This window comes from Drosophila simulans, chromosome 2R (genome assembly GCF_016746395.2).
Source record: "Drosophila simulans strain w501 chromosome 2R, Prin_Dsim_3.1, whole genome shotgun sequence".
In the NCBI taxonomy this organism is placed as follows: Eukaryota; Metazoa; Arthropoda; class Insecta; order Diptera; family Drosophilidae; genus Drosophila; species Drosophila simulans.
Window position 1 is genome coordinate 10,726,261 of NC_052521.2, and position 22,849 is coordinate 10,749,109.

Below are 22,849 nucleotides of genomic sequence, written 5' to 3' on the forward strand. Positions count from 1 at the left end.
TTTGAGCTCCTTCAGATTATTGTTTAATTTACCTTAATTTACTTTCATTTAATGTAGATTTTTTCAAATGCATCAAGCCCACAACTCAAGCTAATACAAAACACAAACAAATAATTCTAACGCAATTGTTTATTCCATAAAACGACGGGTACAAATGACTTAAGTTCTAGATCTTGTTCTCCAGGACAACGCACACTACTTTTTACACATTGTACAAATGGATGTTTCGAACAAAAAGAGTTATTGGATGGCAACGTAGTTAAACGGTTTTGGCCGGCAAGTCAAACAATTATTTCAGTATCCGTTTCGATGGTTAACTGAAATCAAGGATTAAGAGCAGTTAAGCAGCAGGAGAATACATTAATCAGGCAGTAACTACACGCAAGTGATTGGAAAATGGAGGGTTATGCGAGACAAGAATCAGGTCGAGTATGCTAGAGAATATTCGTAAAAGTTATGGTACTAGGGGATATATATATATATACATTCTAATATACATATGTCATTCAATATGAATGAGTGCGCCGGGTTAGATACATATTGTCAGCACTCAGTTTCAAGTTAGCTTTGTTTTGTGCTTAAAACAGGTGTGTGTGTGTGATAGTTCATTCAATGGGTTCGATTCCCTCAACAGTCTTTAGAAAATGCATGGGTATTTCGTACTAATAGCTTCGTTGTTTACGGTCTCTTTAAACAAAAAAAAAAAACACATAAATAATTGATATCAAGTTAGCAACGAGACAACAAAATACAATGCATACAAAATATAAGAATGGCAAGAAATGGCAATTGAACATTGGGTGAATGGCCTCTCGGGTTAATGCTGATATACTGGACGTCGGCGCGATCGTTATAACTCATTCTCCATGTTTGAGCGAACGTTTCGCAGCACATTGTGCGTTTTTAGTATTTGATTCTTGATGTCTTTCTCAACTTGTGCTTTTGCTTTGTTAGCCATACGCAACTTTTCGTAGGTGTCTTCAAATGCGCGCTTGGTGCGGATTAGTTTGCGCCGCAACTCGGCGTTTTCAAGATCTACCTTGGCACAGTCGTGTACTGTGGCTGCACCACCAGTTGCCACGTTGCTCTTGCTGTCGGGTGAAGAAGATTCTGTGGAAAAATGACACTTTTTAGTTGAGTGATCTCTTGGCTGCGAGGTTAATCCAAACTCACCCTCTGACTTTGCCTTTGTGCTCGCTGACCCCTCCGTTTTCATCTCTACAGTCTTGAGCATCGCTCGCTGGGCGTTGGATACTTCTACGCTGGATATTCTGCCGGCATCGCTTTCTATGCCCAGATCGGGAGATGATGTGTTCACCCTCTGGCCCACCACTGCGGCAGCGGCCTGCTTGCACGTTGTAGCCTGACCCGAGGGTGGCCCCATGGGCACCGCCACCTCTTCGGATGTGTAACCGGACTGGGAAACGTCGCTGCTGTTGGAGCGCTTCTGCAGCAGCTTTTGCTGCTCTTTCTTGAGCGCCTCCAGTTGCAGCCTCAATTCCTCGGAACGCTTCTCCAGTTGCAGCTTGTCGTTGTAGGCCTTCGTGCGCTCCATCACCGCCTTGGAGGCCTGCAGAGTGCTTTCGTCCAGCTGCTTTTTGAGGGCCCGCGTGGCCAGCTCGTTCTCGACAAGCGTCTGCTTCAGCTCCTTCTCGTTTTCTTGGTGATAGTCCAGGGATCGTTGCAGTTCCAACAACTGTTGAGCCTGCTCCTGGTAAGTGGTCAGTGCCACCCAGTCGCGTTCCAGAGCCTCGCGATGCAGGCGCTCGTGCTCTGCCAGCTGCTGCACGGCATCTAGTTTGAGTTTTTGTAGCTGAGATTGCAGGGTTTCCACTGAATCGGCGTGGTGCTGCTCTATTTCCTGCATTTGCTGCTGCAGCGCCTGCAGTTCCATCTCGGTTATCTGCGAATCTGCCGTCAGAGTGCTGTGGGCCAGTTTTAGTTGATCAATCTGCTGGTTCTTAAGCTCCAGCTGGCGTTGCAACTCGATCATGCGTTCCTCTTCGTGTGATCCTATAGCTTGCAGGTCCGCAGTCAGAGCTTCGTTGATAACTCGCAATTGCTCCAATTGTTGAGTGATATCCAGGCAGCGCAATTGCTCCTGCTTATATCGATTGTCCAGCTCAACCATTTGGCATTGCACATTAAGCATACGTTCGTCTTTCTGGGCAATTTGCTCCTCCAGCTGGGCAATACGCTCGCTGTTGCGATTGCGATCCTGACGGGTAGCGCAGGTTCTTCCCTCGCTCTCCGACTCGCTGACCGCCTGCTCAGGCGCCGCCAAGCTGTTGGAGGTTTCGTCTAGGCCAATGCGTGCCAAGGAAACCTTGCGGTCAGGCTCTGACCAGGCCTCTGACTCGCTCTGGTTATCCAACTGCTGAGAGGGCAGCGGTAAGGAGCGGCGCTCTTTCCTCTGTCCCTCTGAGCTGCGTCGCTTTTCCAACTCCTTCTTAAGAGCCTTATTCTCGGCCTTTAAGTTCTCTACAGTCGGAGCCATCGAAGTAGCGGCGTGCAGCTCCTCGTGGGAATTGAAAGTTTTGTGGCTTGTATCGCCTTCGGTGTACAGAATCTCGGATAGATTGCACAGCTGAGCAAGGCTTTGGTCAGCCAAGGAAGTAGCTGTTATATTCAGAGTCATATTAAGACTCTTGGAAAGATCCAAGCTGCGATCCACCGCCTTACGCATAGCATTGCGTCGATCTGCGGCCAACACACCAAGAACATCTTTGTGCTTCAGCAGAGAGTTGAGGAAACCAGCCAGCTCCTCCAATCGGTTCGTCAGCACACTGCAGACATCTACGCATTCAAGACGCCACTTATCCGCCGTCTCGACTTCCGTGCGAGCTTGTTGAAGTTCCAAACGCAACTGCCCAATCACAGCACTGTTCTGTTGATCGTCTGACAGGCGCTGGAAGAGCACATCCACCTTTCGCTGCAGCAGCTTGTTTCGCTCCAATGCCCTCATGTACTCCGCCTCCGTGAAGGATTGCTGCAGATCTGCTTCTCCGGCGGATTCCTCGCTTATCTGCGGCAACGTCTTGTGTTGGTTAGCCAACAGCTTAGTGAGGCGCTCCACCTCGCGATTTTTCTCCCATAGCTCCTTGTTGACCAGGTTTTGCAGATTCGCAGTCTTCTTCTTTACTTCCGTCTCCAACTGCTTGATCTTCTCCTCCTGCTCCTTGATCTTTAGTTCGTAGCGCACCCTGAGGTTGGTGGACATTTCGTGGGAGCTGGCCTCGTTGTCACTCATGGAACGGCCGCTGGAGGATGGCGAAATTACCGTCTTAGCGCAGTCGTTCTAAAAGAAATATATTATCATTTGTATAATATATACTTTGTAGAAAACAATTACAAGAATGTTTTAAAATAATATTTTTCTGTGTCACGCATTATTAGCAGTCTGCAGTTAGGCGACATATGTATTCTTTAGGTATTCCTAGCAATTTTAGCGACCTAGTAGCCCACAGTGCGTTTAGCGCACACGAGCAATCGAGGGTCATTGTGTTTAAATTTAAATTTGAGCACAAAACACTTTTTTTAATAATTAAAGTACTGTGACAAAGCAAACACAAAAAGTTCATACATATGTTGAATGAGTCACTTAATTCATCTTTGCAAATTCAATTAAGAAAGCTATGCAAATATTTGAATTAAACCTTACCTCCTTGTTTGCCGACTGTTCGTTCTCTTGATTAAGTTTCTTTATCTCCTTCTCCTGGCTGCTCAGCTTTTGCATTAGCTTCTGAATGGTGCGGCACGCCTGCTCGTGGATGCGTTCGCGCTCCTTGAGCTTCTCCTGGGCGTCCTGTAGCTCGCAAATCTTATCCGCCAGTTGGGCGCCCTGATCCCGATTGGCCTGAAAGTGAGCAGAGAAAACCGGAAATGGCTACAGCATTGGGTGAAATCAAAAATAAAACGGCCTTAGCTTAGAATTATCTGATACGTTTAATGGAACATTCATGAAATTGAGACGGGGGTTATGTGAGCAAATTGAATACACTTTAACAAAAAATTTGTCGACGTTTGAGGGAGCAACACTGTCTGATAGAATATGGACAACTTCGGATTCATTGGACTGGATTTCTTTGAACGATCAACGAAACCGGAACGAAGGATGATTAAATAGAGTACATAATGCCGGTGGACGGGAGACCGATTCCGGAAATGGAATGCCCCACTTCAATGGACACATTAAGAGGGATATGGGCTATCTGGAGGCAGGAGTGCACCCGGATAGCCAAGAAGATGATCTTGAGGGCTAAGTGCCCCAGCGCCAAAGGTACTGCCGGAATCCAGTGAAGCTTGGCAGCGAATAGTTGTAGAAGGCCGTACTCGGCGCCGTCATGGCCATTAACTGGGTATGTCTGGTCTGGTGGTGGCCCTGATGATAAACGTACTGCGGACACGGATACGTTGTTTGTTGCTGCAGCTGTGGACGACGACGTTTTAGGAGCTGATCACACTGTTCGCTGGATGGTAAGGGCTTCACCTGACTGCCTTTCCAATGGCAAAGGCTCTGGTGCGACGATGGTCCCTGACTCCCATACAAAACACTGATCGATGAGAAGTTTGAATGCAATGAGGATGTGCTGCCGCTACGTTCAAGAGAAGATGTGATACCAACCCCGGCATCCGCCTTCATGCCCATCGGCTGCACGATGGCCACGCCGCGATCCAGTTGCCGCACCTCCTTCTGTTGTAGGTTTTCGGAGAGCTCACGGAAGTAAAGATTCTGTTGCCTCATAGTCTCCAGTTCGGCGTTCAACTTGGCTATCAGTGCCTCATAGTTTAGCACGCTTTTCTGCATACTTCCGCACGACTTTTCCTTGCGCTTGATTGTGGCCTTGGAGAGGGATTACTAGTTGAGCTGGGTATGGCTGAGGAAGTGGAAGGTTGCGACTCACTTCCAAAAGCTGGATGGAATGACGCTGCACGTCCATCGTATTGGCGGCCTCCTTCATCGAGCGGGCTTGTCGCTTCATATCATGTTTTAGGGATCGAATGGAGGTCACCAGTTCTTGATTCTCCTTCCTACAGACTTCTATTTCAACCTTAAGAGAGTCTATGTCCTTCTAAGTATACAGGGATCCCCAAACCCAATTACCAAATACTCCACCTACTCTACAAGGGAATTACTATTAAACGGATTTACTTACGTTGGATGACTCGGCGGATGCTGTTTCCTTTTCAAGACGCTCTACCAGTTCGGAATTCTTGATGGCCAGCTCTTGAATCTTGCCCTCACAGGCTGTTAGGGATTCCATGCGCTCGGCCAACAAGAATTCCAGCTCGTTCCGGGCCGCTACGTTACGAGCTTCGCTATTCACCAGTTCCTCCTCCAATCTCTGCACCTCCGATTCAAGGCGCAGCATTTTCCTGGTGCTAGCAATATTTTCGACAGGTTGACCACCAGACTCCGCCACCTAGTTAATCAAGCAAATGCTATTGGTTACTGATTTCAGAAAAGTCATACTCGCAGATAAAAACTCACCTGATAGGCGTTTATTTGCTCTTGCAACTCGTCGATTATTGCCTGGCTTTCTAAGTCCGCTTTGCGCTGCAATTCCTCGTGGTGAGAAATGGCTCGAGCGGCATCCTTGAGCAGCTCCATCTTTACGTCGATGGTTTTTCTCAACGTCGCGATTTCGATCTTGGCATCGATGAGCTGTTTGCTTAAGGAGTCTGAAGAACTGTCTCCCCGGGCACCCGGCTGACCCTCCTCCAGGAAGTAGATGCGCAGCTTTAGATTGAAGTTCTCCTTACGCAGCGCGGACATCTGCTCCTCCAACTCGCGCACAGAGCGACCCTGCGGCGGCAAGGGAGAGTTGCCGCCACCTGGAGGTCGCGGAACGTCAAAACTGGCATCTGCAAAGAGAAACGGTGGGATTAATATTGATTTAGAGTGTCTATGGATATCTTTACTGACTAAGAATCTTTAGATTTCTCGAATTGTGCGAGGACGATGAACGATTACTATTCATGATTTTATAGCTTTCATCTAGACGTTAGGGAGCAACCACATATAAAATATAAAACGCCAACAGCGCGGCCGAATAAATGTGGCAATGCTCGTGTGTGTAGCCAAAACGGAATCCTAATATGCAATGGTTTCCATTCTAATAAAACATAACGTTAAGTTCATAGGCTGCTTGAAAAGCAGTGGAAAAACAGGCAAATTTCACAAAGGTCTCTCGATTCTAACACCACTGATATAATCATTTAGAAAGCAAGAAATATTTGGCATATTCATCGTGAAACTTACATGAGTTCTCCATGGTGACATCTTGCAGGGCTCCCGGACTGGTGCTGTAAAAAACAGAGGGAGAAATCTGTTAATTAAGCTCACTAAAAGCAACTCGCTGTGGTGACCTCGCAGCACAACATCCAATAAAACAAGTCGACTTTAAACGGTAATTAAGATTTTAATTTCGCATACATAAATTCTCATATTTCGGCAGTGATGACCTAATGGGCAGACAATCTCTAACAATCTTTGACCTCTGCCAGCTCGTCGCTGGCCACAGAATCTGTGGCGTTCCCTGGCTGGAAACACTCATCGATGGCATCCAATGTGCCATTGCAGAACTCCGGATAGACAGACCAGGCCGTCCAGCCCTGTTGCTTCTGGATGAGCCGGGCGCACTGGACGGCCATGGTGATGTCGTCGCTCAGAAGTCGAGTGCAATTCACATTGCAATCGTTGAATGCATAGTATTCCGTTCGATTCGGCGGCGCACACCAGTAGCGATCGCTGATCTGGAAAAGTCCGTAGTCCCGGGATCCATCCGCATTGGCCTGGCCCACAACGTGCGTGTTGAAGCGGCTCTCGAATTCGGCAATACAAAGCCATAGGGGTAATTCCGATTTCGGGACATCCAGTATGTAGAGTTGGCCAGCTAGTTCGCAGGGCTGCAGGCGAATGGCCAGCAGGGGAATCCCGTGGAACAGGAACCACAGCAACGGGAGTACTCTCACTTTCGACCAACTTGATCGGACCATTCCAAGCGGGCTCCAGTCACGAAGTGGCTCTCCAACTCCGGCCATCAAGGTAGCTCTCTACTAGTAACTAATGATCTTGGCTAGCGCGCTTAATCCGATTCTATAACCGGTTTACATTATTTGGCCCGGCTTATGACTTAAATAGGCAATAAATACTAGAAAATAGACGGACAATTGCAACAAGGTTTGATGATTGCGTTGCACTTTGTTCTGAATTCTAAATATCTACTATTAATTAATGACATTTCTCCCATTTACGAAAAAGTCAACTGGAAAAGATCGAGATTTCTATTTTGAGCATACATATAATGGCTAATTAAGAGATTTACCCAGTTTTCATGAGATGTTCATTGGTGCGGAAAAGTAACAAACATTTTCAATCAAATGAACACCTACAGTGGGATAATATAATGATTTATCATTCAAAAATAATTGCAAGAGTTTTTAATAAAAAGGAAATATCCCTCTTTTCCTATCACACTCGAAATATTTCCAGTTAAGTTTGGAAATAAAATCCCTATAACCGAAATAAAAAACCTTATGAATAGCATCTTAAAACTATGATCCGCACCGTACATTTTTTCTATCAATTGTAGACACACCCAATAATTGCCCAAATCGGCAATCAACCTCTTTTTATTCGATTTTGCCCAATTGCGCTGTGAACTAAATTTCAGCTAAAGTCACACTTGAATGATCGCACTTCCAAAAACCACAAGTAGCAATGGATGAGATTACACTTCCGCGCCTTAAATCCGCCGTGAATCGGGGAGTATAGATTACATACAGTGGGGCCCAACTATTATAGAATACAGAACTTACCAGAATATTGAGTTGCTGGAATTCAGAGAGTATCTCTTGAATGGGGAGCCAGGTACATCCGCCGAGTGATTTAGTGAGGTAGATCGAAAGATGCCCGCCATATTCTATGTTTCATTTAGCATTTGCGCTCTTATTAGCGTTTATTTATATTCTTTTCACTTTTGCTTCAGTTCTTCTGTAGATATTTGCAGCGACTCTAATTTTGAGATTTAATTAGTTGCTTTTACACGAGGTGGACACGTCATCCCCGGCTGTTGTTGTTGTTGTTCTTGGCTTTATTCCCTAAATACTTTCGCGGCGCACGCCAAACTTCGTTACGTATCCGCCATGTCGTCTTCGAAGGGACGGGCAGCCATGAGTCATGGGCTGCTGGGCGATGCGACGTGCGCAGCGGCAATCAGGAGCATTCAGCCGTAGAGCGGAAGAAGCTTCAAAGAGTCTGGCGCTCCTACGGACGGGATGCATCCCCGAGAGGCTGGGGGTTGGACGACGGCACATGTGGGCCACCGCATCGTTGAAGATGCTAACCACCACACACACACTGCACCACGCACCTCTGGTCGTTATTTATTTTGGGAATTGAGCAAACAGCAAAACGGCGACCGCATTAGAAACTGCAATTTGTGAACGGTACGAGAAAATTCTGCCAAACATTTTCACTCATTGTTTTGTTTTGGCATTCGGCTATCGCTGGTTACTATGGTGGTAATGAAAATCAATGGTTTAAGTCGACAGCTGAGCGACCTGGTCATTGGCAACAACAGGTGTGCATTGGAAGCGTGCTGGAACATGTGTCTCTTCGTTTAGCACCTGAACTTTGCCGCGAATGCATTTTAGGGCCCTCACATCGACAGGTAAACTGCAGTTAGCAGCCCATTCTCACCTCACCTGGAACGCAGACTCATCTACCTGGCTGCCTGGCGCGCCTCGAGTGGGTGTCAAACTATGGCCAACGACACACAAAGGCGCCTGCCTTAATCAACAAAAAGATACAATAACAATAAACAGAAGTGGATCGAGCCAACAGCGAGTGATATGCGAGGAAAGCATCTTAAGACAATAACCATATGATGAAGGACGCACTGAATCCTGAAGGTTTTTGGACAGGTAGGGATAATGTAAGTTATAAGTGACCTTCGTTTGCTTGTCAGGATGTCAAATCCCTGTCATATTCGTAAACCGACTCAAAATATTGATAAAATATGCAAATACCAAATGTTTATTGTTCAAAAAAACAAAGGAAATGTGAATCTTTAAAAACAACGCCTAAGAGGATACTCACAAATATTCGAGCATATTACTCAATTAAATTATGACTAATATATCTTTATTAATGCGAAAAATACAAAACTGAATGAGCCATTTGCATGATAAATTCTACTTATGATGCCTCAAATTACATATCATACAAGCGATACTGTACTTTAGCAACCAGGATGATTCTTTCGAGGGTAGGGAACACTCTGCGTTGCATTTTGGAAGGGCAACAAAAGAGGTGCTCTGTTCGGTTTTTACACCATAGGGGTTAATTCCACGAGTCCATGACCCCTGATGAATGCACGTGTGTGTATAACTAACTAGCCCCCACACACACACGGAACATACGACGAAACTGCAGTCTGATAAGACGACATATGACGAAATTCAGAGTTCCAGGAAGTGCGAAATCGCTGATAATGATATAGGTTGATGCGGCTGTGGATTGAGCCATGGAATGCTCTATTTCACAAACAAATTAGTTCGTAAACTTTTTCTACGACTAAAATTAGCCGCAGCATCGTGGCGACAAAAACGACAAGCGAACAACAACAACAATAGCATCAGGGGGCACAAGCACAGATATCTTTAGTATTTCTAAGTATATATTACATTATTGTACATCCGAGCACACTTTGTACTTTATATATCTGTGTATTTCGATTTGTTTTTTTTTTCTTTATCCGAGATACACCAGCATCCTCCGAATGAATCGCTTATCCACAGCGACGAATGCAATCAATTACAAATCAATCTATCACTTTTGTATCTCGTAATGCAATATAAACAATTGCACTTATGTACAGATATGTATGTACAATCAATCACTCACACACCCGCACAACGCTTGACCCGCTGATTGTTTCTATTTACATATGTATATATATATGGTTAAGTGAGTATATAGATATGTATGTATGTACATATGGCACGATTGATAGCCGGAGAGGCAAGCAAAATAAACCGAAAAACGCTCTCTGCACGTCCAAATAAACCGAAAGCTAGAACATAACTGACTGAAACTGCGATGCGACCGATTCAGAGCGACCCAAGGCAGAGCGAACGGGCGGAAAACTCGAGCTCATCTGTGAGGAAAAAGGAAAATGCGCTCAGCAGATGTTACGCATTTCCCAATGCCGTACACTGAGGGAAAGCGGTCAGCAAACTGAGTTCATTGGCTACGCAGAATACAGAAATATCTTTAGTATACTTAAGGGATTACAGTTGTTTCCTAAATTCATTACTTTTTTTTTAATTTTAATTTTTATAAGGTATTAGAAAACATAAATGACTATAACCTTTTGGAATTTTCCCATTTTCAACTTATTTTTGCCAATAGTAAATCTAAAGATTATAACATAAAAATCTATTAAATTAAAAAGTGATCGAAGCTTACAATCTTAAAAATAAACCTACAACTTATAGGAGTACCAAATAAATCTTATTTCATTTAAAATCGTAAAACTATCCAAATCACTAAATGTATTTAAATGAATTAAAACAAAACATTTTAATATAATAATATAATAAAAATTGTTGGACATTTTGCTTTGAAATTTTTTTCAGTGCAGATGTGTTATTGTTCCTCTCTTTGGTTTTTTGGGGTGGGTAATACGACCATTGTACTTGCCTGTACTTGTGAGTGTGCCTCCCCCTATGGGGCCGAGCAGCACGGATGCGGGAGAGCTCCAGCTGAGAGCGTTAGTTCCCGATCACAGTGGGCACGATCACCACCTCACATGGCGATCATCTGCTGCGCACTCGCAGTTGCCAGGGATTTCGATGGGTTTGCACACAAATCTTATTGGTAAGCTATTGTTTACACTGGTGTTTTATACTTACTCGTCTATGCTTTTGGACAGCGCCTCGGCCAGTTTGCGCAGGACCCTTTTGTCGATTTCGGAGGCGCCATTCTCCTCCAGAAAACTGGTCACGGTCTCAATCAAAGTGATTTCCTTCAAGGACGATGTACAGGTACCATTGCCGTCGCCGCAATAGTCCCGCAAAACCTGCTTAGACTGGTCCATGGAAGGTCCTCAAATAATCAACTTTCGCAAACAATAATTCTAACACTTGACAATTTCACAAAGGACGCTAACAAATAGACTTTTTTTTACTGTTTGGAAAATGAAGCGCGCTGGAACAGCTGTTTCTGGCGTCAGTTATCGAAATGCAGCCATGCGCACTGGCAGCACTGCCGTGCAACGGGAAAAGTTAACACAGCGGTATGGCAACGCTGTTCGTCGATTTACGTTACTGCAAAGTCGATTCTTATCGATGGTAAACAACATCGACGGTTTACGAAAATTAGCATTCGCCTGATAAGCAAGTGGAACACTACGGCCACCAGATATAACGCCATGCTATAAACGCTCCGTGGGCACGTTTTCGTCAGCCCCAGCCACAAGCAGGCCAACTTTAGTCGGGGTCAATACACAGACAGAAAATAGAGCAGCGCAACAGAGAAAAAGCTCCCCCTCGGAAAACCCAACAATGTTTGCCACACTGAAAAACAAGATCAAGGAGGAAACCGGCGATGATGTGGTCCAATCGGCCAATCAACGTTATCCCGGCAACAACAACAACAATTACCGGCTACGTAGTCGCCGCGTTAGCATTAATTCCAACTCAGCTGATGATGTGGGCGGTGGCGGATTCTACAATGAGGTAAACTGAGCGAAAAAAAACAGTCTATTTGTGTATACTTACACATTAAACAAAAGCACGGATAAACAAACACCTTTACTCTTTTTGCAGTCGGAGCAACTGTGCCAGTTGCGGAGTCAGTGCAACGAGCTCACCACGAAGCTGTCCACCGTCACGCAAGGATTGCAGCAGCTGCAGGAGGAGAAGACGCGCGTGGACAAGACCAACGAGATTCTGCTAGAGAGTGTGCGTGTGGCCCAGACGCAGAAGGACATATACTGCGAGGAGCAGGAGAAGATCCAGAATCTGCAGCAAATCGAAATTGATAAGCTGAAGAATCTGCTTAGCTTTCGGGAGCAGGAGTCGGTGGATCGCATGGGCCTCATGCGCCAGCAGACCCAGCAAATCGAGTCCTTGAGCGAGGAACTAGAACGGCTGCGTCCCATTGAATCCGTGGCCGAAGATCTACGCGACGAATTAGAGCAACTGCGACATTCCACACAGCAGGAGAAGAATCTGCTGACCACAACACTGGCGGCGGTACAGGAGGAGAACCGGCACCTCAAAAAGCGCATGAAGATCGTCGAAGAGTCGCGACTCGAGTCCCTGGGCAAACTGAACTCCGAGCAACAAGTGCAAGCCCTCATCCGGGAACACAAACTGCTGGAGCAGCACTTGGAGGAGGCACATCTGCAGTTGTCGGACATCAAAGGCTCGTGGAGTGGCCAGAATCTGGCGCTGGAAACCCAAGTTAGTCGTCTATCAAAGCAAGTGGCCGAAGAGACAACCGAAAAGCGTAAGGCCCTTAAATCCCGCGACGATGCCATTGAAAGCCGCAAGCAGGTTTCATTCGAACTCGAAAAAGCCAAAGATGAAATAAAGCAGCGTGACGATAAGGTAGGTTAGATAGTAATACCTAAGTGCCAATACTTATGCACTTTAATTGCAGGTCAAACTGCTGGAGGAGGAAATCGATGAACTTAGTGTGGCCCTGAAAGAGTGCCGAGAGGAGAACGAGCAGCAAATCCTCTTTGAGCGCAACAAATCTGTGAGTATGCCTCCCGATTCTGACGATTTCCATTGGGACTTGTAACACTAATTTAACCTACAATGCCGTACTAACTCTACCAATTAAGCTCCTGGTTTACTTGGAATTTTCCAACCACACCTATTATGTAGTTTTTGATTGTAAATGTTTTCCTTTTCGCATTAAACTGATTTAATCGTTGGCAAACCTTTTGGTAAACTTTTTCCTTCAATAATGCACGCATATATGTTTACCCTCAATATCCCAAACTGATTGTTGGAGATTTTGTAAACCAATAAACCGAATGTTCTCAGCAAAATTTGGAAACAGAGGTAAAAGATCTCAAGACTCGTCTCACGGCAGCGGATGACAGGTTCAGCGAGTACTCCTCAAATGCCGAGCAGGTGGCCCAAAAGCTACGGGCTCAGGTGACTGAAAAGCAGGAGCAGCTGGACGAAACCATAATGCAACTGGAAATCGAACGAGAGGAGAAAATGACTGCAATACTTCGCAATGCGGAAATCGCCCAGAGCGAAGACATTTTACGGCAGCAGTTGCGCTTGGAGCGCAGCGAGGCCGCCGACCTCCAGGAGAGGAATAATCAGCTGGAGAGGGATATATCCGAGACGCGACAAACATTGCAGCAGGTCAACAGCACAGCACAGGATAATGCCGACAAGTTGAACGAATTCGAGCGAGTTCAGTTGGAAATAATCGAAAAGAATAAGGTAAGATTTGTACTGAATGGTTTTTTATAAGTATTATTTACCAATTTTCCGTCTAGACAATAAAAACACTGAATCAGCGTTTGATTGACTTGAAGAAAACCGTGCAAAAGGAACTACGCAGTGCGCAGATATCCACGGACAGTGAATCTCATCCGACAACGACACCAGGTCACAGAATCTCAAGCTCATCGCTGGAGGCATTTTCAACTGGCGACAAGGGAAATTGCGTCATAATGGACGAAGTTAATTTTCAATATTTGAAACACGTAATTGTTAAGTTCTTGACCAGCCGCGAGGTATGCAATTTCATCCGTTTCCTGCATAATTACTTCGATGTCATGTGTTTTCTTTAGGTGGAAGCTCGTCATCTTGTTCGTGCCGTTTCCACTTTACTTCAATTGACAACCGAGGAGGAAAAGCTGCTGCACGACACATTGAATTGGAAGATGAGTTGGTTTGGCATGAAACCAACTTAAGTAGCCACTGCAATACATCACATTTGTACTCTAGTCTATAGTCAATTCATAACGTTCGTGTAATATGTACATACCAATTGCATACGCAGCACTGTGTTATTTTGTTTACCAACAACATTCCATTTTGTTGAATAGTATTTATTTCTACCGTTGTGATTTTTATAATAAACTAACATTTATGTAAAATGTTGTTTTTTATTTAGTAAATCCTAGTCATGCGTTTGTGTTGTATTGCATTTTTAAAAAGAGAATTCAAATTTATATCATTTTTTATAATATCGAATTTACCATCGTAAAGTAGAATGTGTGTATATTACGTACATTTTACCTTACACAATATTAACTTCCACTCTACATTCCCCAGTGGCGCCATCTAGGAGTGCCAGTTAGACAAATAAAAAAACCATTAATAAAAGTCAATATTTAATTTTTAAAAATACTGCATTTTACAATTAAAAATATTGTTTGTTACATTTTACGTTCACTAAAATTAACTATAAATATGAATTTACTTCAATTTGTTTATTGCAAAGACCTACGTCGTATGAATAACTAACTATTCATTTGTATTATCTATGAATAAATGATATAGGAGGATTAAAGATTAAACAAAAAACACACGTATTAATGAGGCACTTTTTGGTGTTTATAACAATTAAGAAGACAGTTGAATTAGTCGCATATTCGTCAATATTGCTTCATAATAAGTTATCTATTTACACTTTTAAACTAAATATTAAACTAAGTCTAGGTGTTAAATGCATTTAAATCAAAATTGCGTACTTAGGTTTTAACCAATTGTGAATTTTCTGTCAGGTTTCGGAAAATTTGGCACACGGAATTTCAAAAGACTCACCTATCGAATATTACATCATTTAGACCTAAGGTAATTGCTAATAATCTGCAGTCTATTGTTGCGTATGGTAGCTGCAAAGCATTGTACTGCAATCTATTTCGGGCTATCTGGCAAAATGAAACTTAACGAGATCGAATAAGTCCTTCAGGCATGGACGCTCTCTCTAAGCTATGATTAAAATTAGTTAAAGCCTTAAATGACCAAGTAAACTCACATACATATTTACAAATCAGTTGTAGCAATTAGAGTTGGAAACATTAAAAAAAATCATAAAACGAAAAGCTATGCAAAGAAGTGATATGTTGCTCCTTCTCTCAATTTACATGTAACTCTCAAAATGTTACGTAAATCCCCGACTGGGCGACTGTACTGGTGATGGCGGGGGCGGGAGCGGCGAGAAGTACGTGGAGCTCCGCGATGACGGCGATGGCGGGCAGGAGGATTCCGGCACAATGCGCACATCGCTGTGGTAATGGGAGCGTGGTGTCGGCGGCGGCGGATACGGCTCACTATCGTAGCCATATTGCAAGCAGGCGGCCGCCGAACTGGAAGAATGCTTTGTGGCTCCCCCATTACTGTTATTGCTGTTCGATTTGCTCGTATAATTCGAGTCAGACTCATCACAAATGTCCGTTGAGCAGGGTGTGGGTGGTGGAGGCTGATTGATGATCTTGTAGTGTCTGTACGGACGACGCGATCTGGTTGCCGGCGACGGTGGTGGATTGATTGGATACGCCACCATACTGCTACCATTCGTCGTTGAGCTCGAGGCGCCTGTGATATGATTGCGATCGTAGGAGTTCATGCTGTTGCGCGAGTTCAGCGTAGACATGCGTACTGCATCCGCAACCGAAGCGATTTTGGAAACCCTTTGCGATTTACTCAGCGTCGAGGGCGACAATGGATCAGTGGCCTGATCATCCTTGGGCTCCGTTCGACTCTTTCCAATACGCGTGCGGCAGAACTGCAGCAAATAGACAATCGAAAATATGGTTATCATCGTAGCGCCAATCAAAATCATAAAGGCACGTTTGTCGGTTGCAGGTGCCATGCGACGCTGTAGGCAGATATCCGAGGATTCATCGGCTCCATCGGCGCAGTTCTCCCAGCCATCGCAGAGCAAGGCGGCCGAGATGCAGAGCTAAAAGATTTTCAAATTAATTATGTAACTCAGGTGTTGGTGTTAAAATACCAACTTACCTTGTTAATGGGACACTGGAACTCCCCTGGCCGCTTGCAACAATCGGCTTCATCATGACCGTTGGCACAATTGGTGGTGCCATCGCACACCAGCGACTTGTCGATGCACTCGCCAGACTGGCAGCTGAACTGATCTGCCCGGCAAGTGGGACAACCCACCTCGTCCGACTTGTCAGGACAGTCCTTCTGCCCGTCACAACGCCACGAGGCTGGGATGCAGTCTTTGTTCACGTCACTGATTCCCGATACGGGAGCCGCGCACGTAAAATGATCTGGGCCACAGGCGGGAAAAGCGCCACAGTTCTCCTTGTCCTCCAGCAGCATTAAATGCTTTGGGCAGGAGCAGACGTCGCGAGTTCTAGCGATTCCTTCACCGCTGGCAATGCAAATGTGAGAGCACTTGGTTCGGCTATGCATGCACGTGTGGTTTCGCAGAACTTTCGGATCCGGCGTCCAAACGGCCCGGATATCGGTGATCTGAGGTAGTCGCTGCAGTTCAGCAGATCGTCTTTCGCCATTCACTGTAATACGTTCCACGCCGGTTTTGTCATCCAGCCAGTAAACAAATCCACCCAAGGCAGCGATGTTGATCACTTGCGAAATGTGCATAGAAACAAGTGTTTTTCTAGGGGAAAAACATTGATAGTTAATTTAAAAATAAGTATAATTTTCTTTAGAACTTACTTGTTTTTTCCGTTGATATCAATGGCATCGATCCGCTTGCCATGTGCATAGTAAATCATATCGGACTGCTGATCCAAAGCTAAGGCAGTTACTCCCTCCAGTTTGTAAGCCAGCTCCACGCGCTCATTGCCATCAACTCGGGCACGTATTATAGCCTGATGGCTACCAACATCTGTCCAGAAGAGCAGGCGCTTCATGGCATGCACTGCAATGTTGCGAGGCTTCTCTGAATCTCCCGTATCGATGACGCCAACGGATTCGCCCAGGAAACTATAGTTACAAAATATTATTAAACCATATCTGTTACACTAATGGGTATATTAGATATTTACCTAGTTACATTGATGCTGTTGGACTGGGAGCAAGTCCAAAAGAGCAGGCGCCCAATTATATCGATGGCCAGGTCAAAAGGCTGACCCGAGTTAGCCAATAAGCTGACCTTGGTGCCGTTGGCAAGAGATCGTTTGATGCTGTGACTTCTGCCCTCAATCTAGGTTTGAAGTTATGCAATTGTTAAATTTATTTCTTCAATAAGATAATCTTGCTGCTTACCCAATAAATATGATGAGTGATGGGATCATAGTCCACAGCACGAATATTCTTGCCAGAGACGGGCAGTGGAATATTTGGGCAATCCGTGGTGTTCGGTAGCAATCGCCCAAAGCTGTTCCTCTGACTGAAGATAATGTAGTTTCTGGGCGGAATACATGAGACGCCATCCTTGGCCAACTGGTAGTGGGTGGGACAGGCGCAGGTCATGCCCCGTCTTCCGGGCTGAGCCAAGCAGAGATGTGAACAACCGCCATTGTTCACCTTGCACGGATTAACACCTGTCTGGCGCTTATCGTTGAACACCAGCAGCGAGGTGATGTACGTCATGCCCGAGTGCACCAGGCTGCGATTCTGACCCGTTGTCTTGTGCACCCGCTCAATGTCTCCAGTGTTCCAGTCGCTCCAGTACACATAGTCCTGGTACAAGGACACCGCATACGGTTCATCCATATCGCTGCCAACCAGAATCTGACGCTTCTTACCATCCCAATCAGCACTTTCGATTTTAGCTGGCCGCGATTGGGTGGCCCAGTACAGACGCCTTGTCTCCTGGTCGAAGGTTAGTCCGGCGGCATGATTGGCACCCGCTACGATGGTCTGCAAGTCAGATCCGTCCATTGCCGCTCTGCGAATCGAATCTGTCGGTGATTCCGTCCAGTACATATAGCCTCGTCGCGGTTCTAGAACCAAGGAACGTGGCTCCTCCACTCCTTTCCACAGGAGCACTCGCCGACTACTGCCATCTAGGCGAGCAACTTCAATGCGACGCGCTTCTGCATCTGACCAGTATATGTTATTGGCCAACCAATCGACAGCGATGCCATCAGGACCAATCAGACCGGAGTCCACAATTCGCTGAACGTACGAACCATTCAAAAAGGCGCGGAAAATACACTTGCTCTTCTGATCTGTCCAGTAAATCCTTCGCTCGGCCACAGAAACATCCAGGGCATGTGCATCCCGCACATCCTTGAACGGTATCCGCTCGTCGTTGTGGTTACCCTCGTTGTACTCGATAGAAATCCGACCAATGTGCTCCTGGCGCGAGAACAGAAGGAAAGCAGCTGGCACCACACATGTTCGCTTGTCGTTGGCCAGCTCGTAATCAATGGCACACCGGCAGACATAATCCCTGGGACGATTCAGGCAGAGATGCGAGCATCCACCATTCCGCACGGCACAAGCGTTCTGTCCCCTTACTTCCCGCAAACGTGTCACCTTTAGTCCCATCAGATCCGGATACTGATCCACAACAACTATCCGATTGTTGCCTGTTATCTTGTGAGCACGATCTATCGAGCGACGTTGCCAGTCTGTCCAGTATAGGTAGTCATCCAGGATGCTCAGGCCAAACAGATGCTTCAAATTGTCGCTGATCACCACTCGTCGGCCAGACCCATCCATGTTGGCCACCTCGATCTTGTCCGTCTTGCCATCACACCAGTAGATGGCCTTGGCCTCTATATCCAAGGCAATGCCATTGGGCCAGCCCAGATTCTCGGAGACCAGAACCACACGCTCGGATCCATCCAGCGACGCACGCTCCACCTTGGGCTTGCGCTCGTTCCAGTCGCTCCAGAACATCCAGCCCAGCGAAGGAGCCACTGCAATGGCTCTCGGCTCCTCCAAATGCTCATAGATCAGCACTTTTCTCGCCGTACCATCCAGGCGGCAGACCTCTATGCGATCCGTCACCGTATCCGTCCAGTAGAGATTGCGCGCCAGCCAATCCAGTGCCAAGCCATCGGGATGCCTTACCTCGGAGGTCACAAAGTCGGTCACCCCGGTGCCATCGGCATGAGCTCTTTTGATCGTGTACGTCTCCACATCGGACCAATAGATATGCTCCTCGACCGGATCGTAATCTATGGCTATTGCGTACTTAACCTTCCCCAAAGGCAGCGGGAATATAGTGTAATCCGGTGAATCCAGGGATATCTTACTAATCTGCGTTCTCTGCACAATGAACATCATCTCCTGCGACCCATTGGCACAGGTATTTGCAGAGATTAGCTTGACTCCGGTGGGACAGGCGCAACTAAATCCTTGCGAGTTTGTCGCCAGCAGGCAGAGATGTGAGCAATTTCCATTGTTGTGAGCACAGGGATTATCCTCATAAGGCTGCAGTGAGGGATCCCATGCTCTGACAGAGTTCGGTGCCTTGGGCGTGTCTATTAGCTCCTTAAGTTCACGGGTTTGCAGGTCCAAGGCATTCAGGGAGCCCCTCTGCCAATCCGTCCAGTACAAACGATCATCGAAGAAGGTCAAACTAAAGGGATACTTCAGGTTGTTGACTATCGTTCGCCGACTGCTTCCATCTAGTCTCATCACATCGATGAAATGGTGCTTGCCATCCGTCCAGTAGATGAGCTCGTTCTTTAGGTCTACTGCCAATCCGTTGGGCCAGAACACATGCTCCTTGACCAAAGTCATGCGTGACAGTGGATCCCCGTCCATGCTGGCTCGCTCAATCTTCGGATACTCCCCCCAATCCGTCCAGATGAGCAATTTGCGAGCAGGAACCACGGCCACCGCTCGCGGCTGATCCAGATCCGTCCAGAACAGCACCTTTTGGTAGCGACCATCCAGCGTGGCCACCTCAATGCGATTCTTTTCGCCATCCGTCCAGTAGATCTTGTCCGTATACCAGTCGATGGCCAGGCCCTCGGGCTTGTCCAGACCCGTGGATATCACAGTTTGCTTGGGCGCCCGCAATAGCGGCTGCAGTGCGGAGGAGTTCGTTTGCGCACACTCAATGATCTCCCGTCCGGAATCCGTCCAGCAGACCAGATTCTTAGCGTAGTAGAAATCGATGGCCATCGCCTCGGCCAGATCCCTAACGATCACATCGATCTGAGGTCCGCCCGTTGGCCTCGTGATGTTCGCCACCTGGATGTCGTGGCGCGTGGTGAAGAGCAGGGTGGCCGGCGTATTGACGAACGCACTGGCTGGCGGGCTGGCGATCAGGGATGAGGAGCTGGGCATGTGAACTGCAAGTAAATGGGAGTTTAGTATTTAGTTAGTAGTGCCATATTTATGATTTAAAAACATTGCTCGCGCACTTATTTTAAGAAACTTAAAACTAAAAGTAGTAGTTCGCTTTCTTTCTTTCTAAGCAACTTTTAATTAACAAATGCAATATTTAAGCAATTGACAGCCACCACCAACTATTAAATAAGCAACAAGATTCGCGAGCTCGAGTGGTTAACAATATGGCAGAGCCGGAATTGTTGGCGTAGTAAATGGTAAATGCAATCGCAACTATACGCCCAGGCAGGTCTTTGTTTACCATTTATGTGCCTGAACATGTGCATATGGATATGGATGTGGATATGCACATATGCGAGTGGGCGAATGGTTGGCCAAGTTCGTCGGGTGGGTGGCGGCAGCACTCCGAGCTTCTGTTCGCTGCAGCGCTGATCTAATTGCGTATGAATAAGCTCATGGAGGCGCACCATGTGGAACAAATTTCAGCCGCTTGCCTACTGCACTGCCACTAAAATAATAATTTGCTCATGGACTGCGTAACTTTAATGGGCGGCTCCAAAAAATATTTATTAAAATATGCTTAAAAGCAGTGGTAGTTTAAAAATCTATTAAATGCAGATTGGATACTTAATAATAGGCTGCAAGATTTCTTATATGCAATGTTGTAAACTAACAATTTCCTTTTAAAATATGGAATAAAATTTACTACAAAATACCCGCCCATTGAATATTTAAGCAATTCAAGTATTTTTACTAGACCATTTTGAGAAGAGGTCCACTTTCAGTTGCAAAATGTTGACCCACAAGGCAACAGGAGCTGAGCTGCGCGGCATGCAATGCCTGATTCCCCACCGATCCCTGCCATCAACCGACCTGTCAGCACGTCAGGCATTTGCAATATTTATGCAACCAGGCGGAGGAGCAGCAGGCTCTCGAGTAATCCATCAAGCACCGTGGGCTTTTGGCGGAAGGTGGGGTCAGGGGGGGTAGAAGCTGACGTGGAGGACCGAAAACAAAAATGGTGACATTTTGCAAAGTGGGTTGGTTGCTTGCTTGGTTGCCTGCTCATATGCCATCAAGCGTGCACACGCCCACTTTTCCGCACTGCCCCCATCCCGCCCAGCGCCTGGCAGTTGCTAGTTGGCCACGGGTGGAGCAACAGGATTTATGTGCCAAGTGTGCAAATGCAACAATATTTGCATACATCCAGCGACTATACCTATGTATATGCATATATAAACGAGTCGTACATATGGAAGTGTTTGCCTAGCTGTTCGGGAATTGTTCGATAATAGTGCTAATGCGGGAATCCTATATCATTATGTTCGGAAGTAATGTGCAACGTAATCCCTGGCTGCTGACAATGGAAATGCGTTGCGGCTAGATGACGCTGCTGTTCGAGGGATCAGCACTTGACGGCAAATCCTTCTATATTATTCACATATTTTTTATGCTCCTCCGCAGACGGCAGTGAAGCGTTAAGAAATCAACATCATTAACAACAAAAACAAAAATAAAAACAAAAAAAAAACATCAACATCTACAGCAGCAGGAGCAACAAAAACAACATCAGCAGACATGCTCATCAAGTCGAGTACCAAGCCATGAAGCGAAGTCCCCCAAACAACCATCTCGTTTTCCTCTGCACCAAGCGAAAAAGTGTGGAAAAACTTGAAACTTGAATAAGGTTTCCCAAAGAAAATAATCCAAGTCCCTGTTTTGTAAACCCTAAAGCAGCTTACAAGCATTCCATGCGATTTTTCAGCTTAAAAGATAGATTTCTTCAGATGACAAGGCTATAAAAGGAATCACTTGGCTATAAAAATCGCTTGATAAAGCCCTTAAAATGCCCAAGTCCATAAAGCTATTCTCTGATTTCATGGACTTGGTTTGAATATAATACATGTGTTTTTTCTTACAGTGCAGGCACACACACTCGACCGAAATTGAAATGCAGACGTAGCCGGAGATGGAACCGTGGCGTAACCCGTTGATTCCTCCTGCCTGCACCACTTCATTCAAACTTGGGAAAATATTTTAATTATTAATGTATACAACTGGGTTCGGGTCGGGACAAGAGGCTCCAGTGGGAGCAGGAGGAGTGCCAGTCGGCTGCCAGATGGGAAAGGCAACGGGCGATGGGAAACCAGGAGCCGGCAAGGGTATTGAAATGGGCAACGGATGCGCATGTGAATGATGCGGCTTGACGATTGGCACCGGCTCCGGCCCGGGGAGCTCCGCCCACCCTTCCGCCTCCTCCCCCATCCAATGGCTTGCGGCAAAATGGCATAATTCGGATGACCGAGTCGACAATTTGAACGCGACGGCAGCACATGGCGACCCCCATGGTCCAGGTGAGTTCGCTTCCACCACTGCCACCACCCAGCAGGCAGCAACAACTGCACTTAAATGCTAAATGAGTGCAAGTGCTGTTATTGTTGGCCAACTGGAGCGGGGCGGGATCTCGGGAAACTCAGCGAATCCGGCGGATAGTGGGCATCGGGGATATGGTGGTGGTGCAGTAAACTTTAAGTGAGCACATCAGGAGGAGGAGGTGCAAGAGCAGGATGCTGCCACTCCATCCGCATCCCGGCACTGGCAACACTCGAGTCCT

The 22,849-nt window shown here is 46.2% G+C and overlaps 4 protein-coding genes across 17 annotated transcripts in view; 1 reads left to right on the forward strand and 3 right to left on the reverse strand.

The window, feature by feature from the left end:
* Positions 1 to 111: 111 nt before the first annotated feature.
* LOC6734319 (centrosomin) lies at positions 112 to 11,257 on the reverse strand. Of its 14 annotated transcripts, XM_016182134.3 has the most exons (11): positions 10,921 to 11,257; positions 6,263 to 6,306; positions 5,492 to 5,865; positions 5,157 to 5,423; positions 4,905 to 5,072; positions 4,625 to 4,843; positions 4,490 to 4,553; positions 4,191 to 4,429; positions 3,662 to 3,856; positions 1,174 to 3,298; positions 112 to 1,110 (listed from the first exon to the last, which is right to left on the reverse strand). In XM_016182134.3, the coding sequence occupies exons 1-11, from the start codon at positions 11,103 to 11,105 to the stop codon at positions 851 to 853; spliced, it is 4,140 nt and encodes a 1,379-aa protein (XP_016027381.1). In that variant the 5' UTR covers positions 11,106 to 11,257; the 3' UTR covers positions 112 to 850. The 14 variants fall into 14 exon arrangements, with proteins under 14 accessions (XP_016027381.1, XP_039148739.1, XP_039148738.1 ...); XM_039292805.2 differs by lacking the exons at positions 4,191 to 4,429; positions 4,490 to 4,553 and having other exon boundaries at positions 112 to 317; positions 1,040 to 1,110; XM_039292804.2 differs by lacking the exons at positions 4,191 to 4,429; positions 4,490 to 4,553; positions 10,921 to 11,257 and adding exons at positions 7,822 to 8,017; positions 10,002 to 10,171.
* On the reverse strand, positions 6,403 to 7,789 carry LOC27206789 (lysozyme 1). Its single transcript, XM_016182597.3, has one exon. It carries the CDS (start codon positions 7,042 to 7,044, stop codon positions 6,484 to 6,486), a length of 561 nt encoding a protein of 186 aa, XP_016027391.1. The 5' UTR covers positions 7,045 to 7,789; the 3' UTR covers positions 6,403 to 6,483.
* A 58-nt stretch (positions 11,258 to 11,315) lies between the features above and the next one.
* LOC6734321 (golgin subfamily A member 1) lies at positions 11,316 to 14,141 on the forward strand. The gene is made up of 6 exons (XM_002081308.4): positions 11,316 to 11,745; positions 11,836 to 12,621; positions 12,674 to 12,772; positions 13,066 to 13,479; positions 13,536 to 13,775; positions 13,833 to 14,141. Exons 1-6 carry the CDS (start codon positions 11,572 to 11,574, stop codon positions 13,953 to 13,955), a joined length of 1,836 nt encoding a protein of 611 aa, XP_002081344.1. The 5' UTR covers positions 11,316 to 11,571; the 3' UTR covers positions 13,956 to 14,141.
* A 459-nt stretch (positions 14,142 to 14,600) lies between these two features.
* LOC6734322 (low-density lipoprotein receptor-related protein 6) overlaps positions 14,601 to 22,849 on the reverse strand; it is a 29,814-nt gene continuing 21,565 nt past the window's right edge. Inside the window, exons 3-7 of the mRNA XM_016182133.3 lie at positions 17,248 to 20,237; positions 17,028 to 17,185; positions 16,696 to 16,965; positions 16,012 to 16,636; positions 14,601 to 15,952 (exon numbers count right to left, since the gene is read on the reverse strand). Coding sequence (XP_016027392.1) covers positions 15,152 to 15,952; positions 16,012 to 16,636; positions 16,696 to 16,965; positions 17,028 to 17,185; positions 17,248 to 20,237 — 4,844 coding nt within the window. The 3' untranslated portion in view covers positions 14,601 to 15,151. The remainder of the gene's footprint in view (positions 15,953 to 16,011; positions 16,637 to 16,695; positions 16,966 to 17,027; positions 17,186 to 17,247; positions 20,238 to 22,849) is intronic.

What these genes read in the sequence shown, in the direction of transcription:
- LOC27206789 (XM_016182597.3), bottom strand. Translation starts at nt 7,044, where the DNA reads ATGGCCGGAGTTGGAGAGCCACTTCGTGACTGGAGCCCGCTTGGAATG.
- LOC6734319 (XM_016182134.3), bottom strand. Translation starts at nt 11,105, where the DNA reads ATGGACCAGTCTAAGCAGGTTTTGCGGGACTATTGCGGCGACGGCAAT. An exon ending in ATTCCATCCAGCTTTTGGAA is followed by an intron (nt 4,844 to 4,904) that starts GTGAGTCGCAAC and finishes TCCCTCTCCAAG; the next exon opens with GCCACAATCAAGCGCAAGGA. An exon ending in AACAGTCGGCAAACAAGGAG is followed by an intron (nt 3,299 to 3,661) that starts GTAAGGTTTAAT and finishes TATTTCTTTTAG; the next exon opens with AACGACTGCGCTAAGACGGT.
- LOC6734321 (XM_002081308.4), top strand. Translation starts at nt 11,572, where the DNA reads ATGTTTGCCACACTGAAAAACAAGATCAAGGAGGAAACCGGCGATGAT. An exon ending in TCTTTGAGCGCAACAAATCT is followed by an intron (nt 12,773 to 13,065) that starts GTGAGTATGCCT and finishes GAATGTTCTCAG; the next exon opens with CAAAATTTGGAAACAGAGGT. An exon ending in AGTTCTTGACCAGCCGCGAG is followed by an intron (nt 13,776 to 13,832) that starts GTATGCAATTTC and finishes TGTTTTCTTTAG; the next exon opens with GTGGAAGCTCGTCATCTTGT.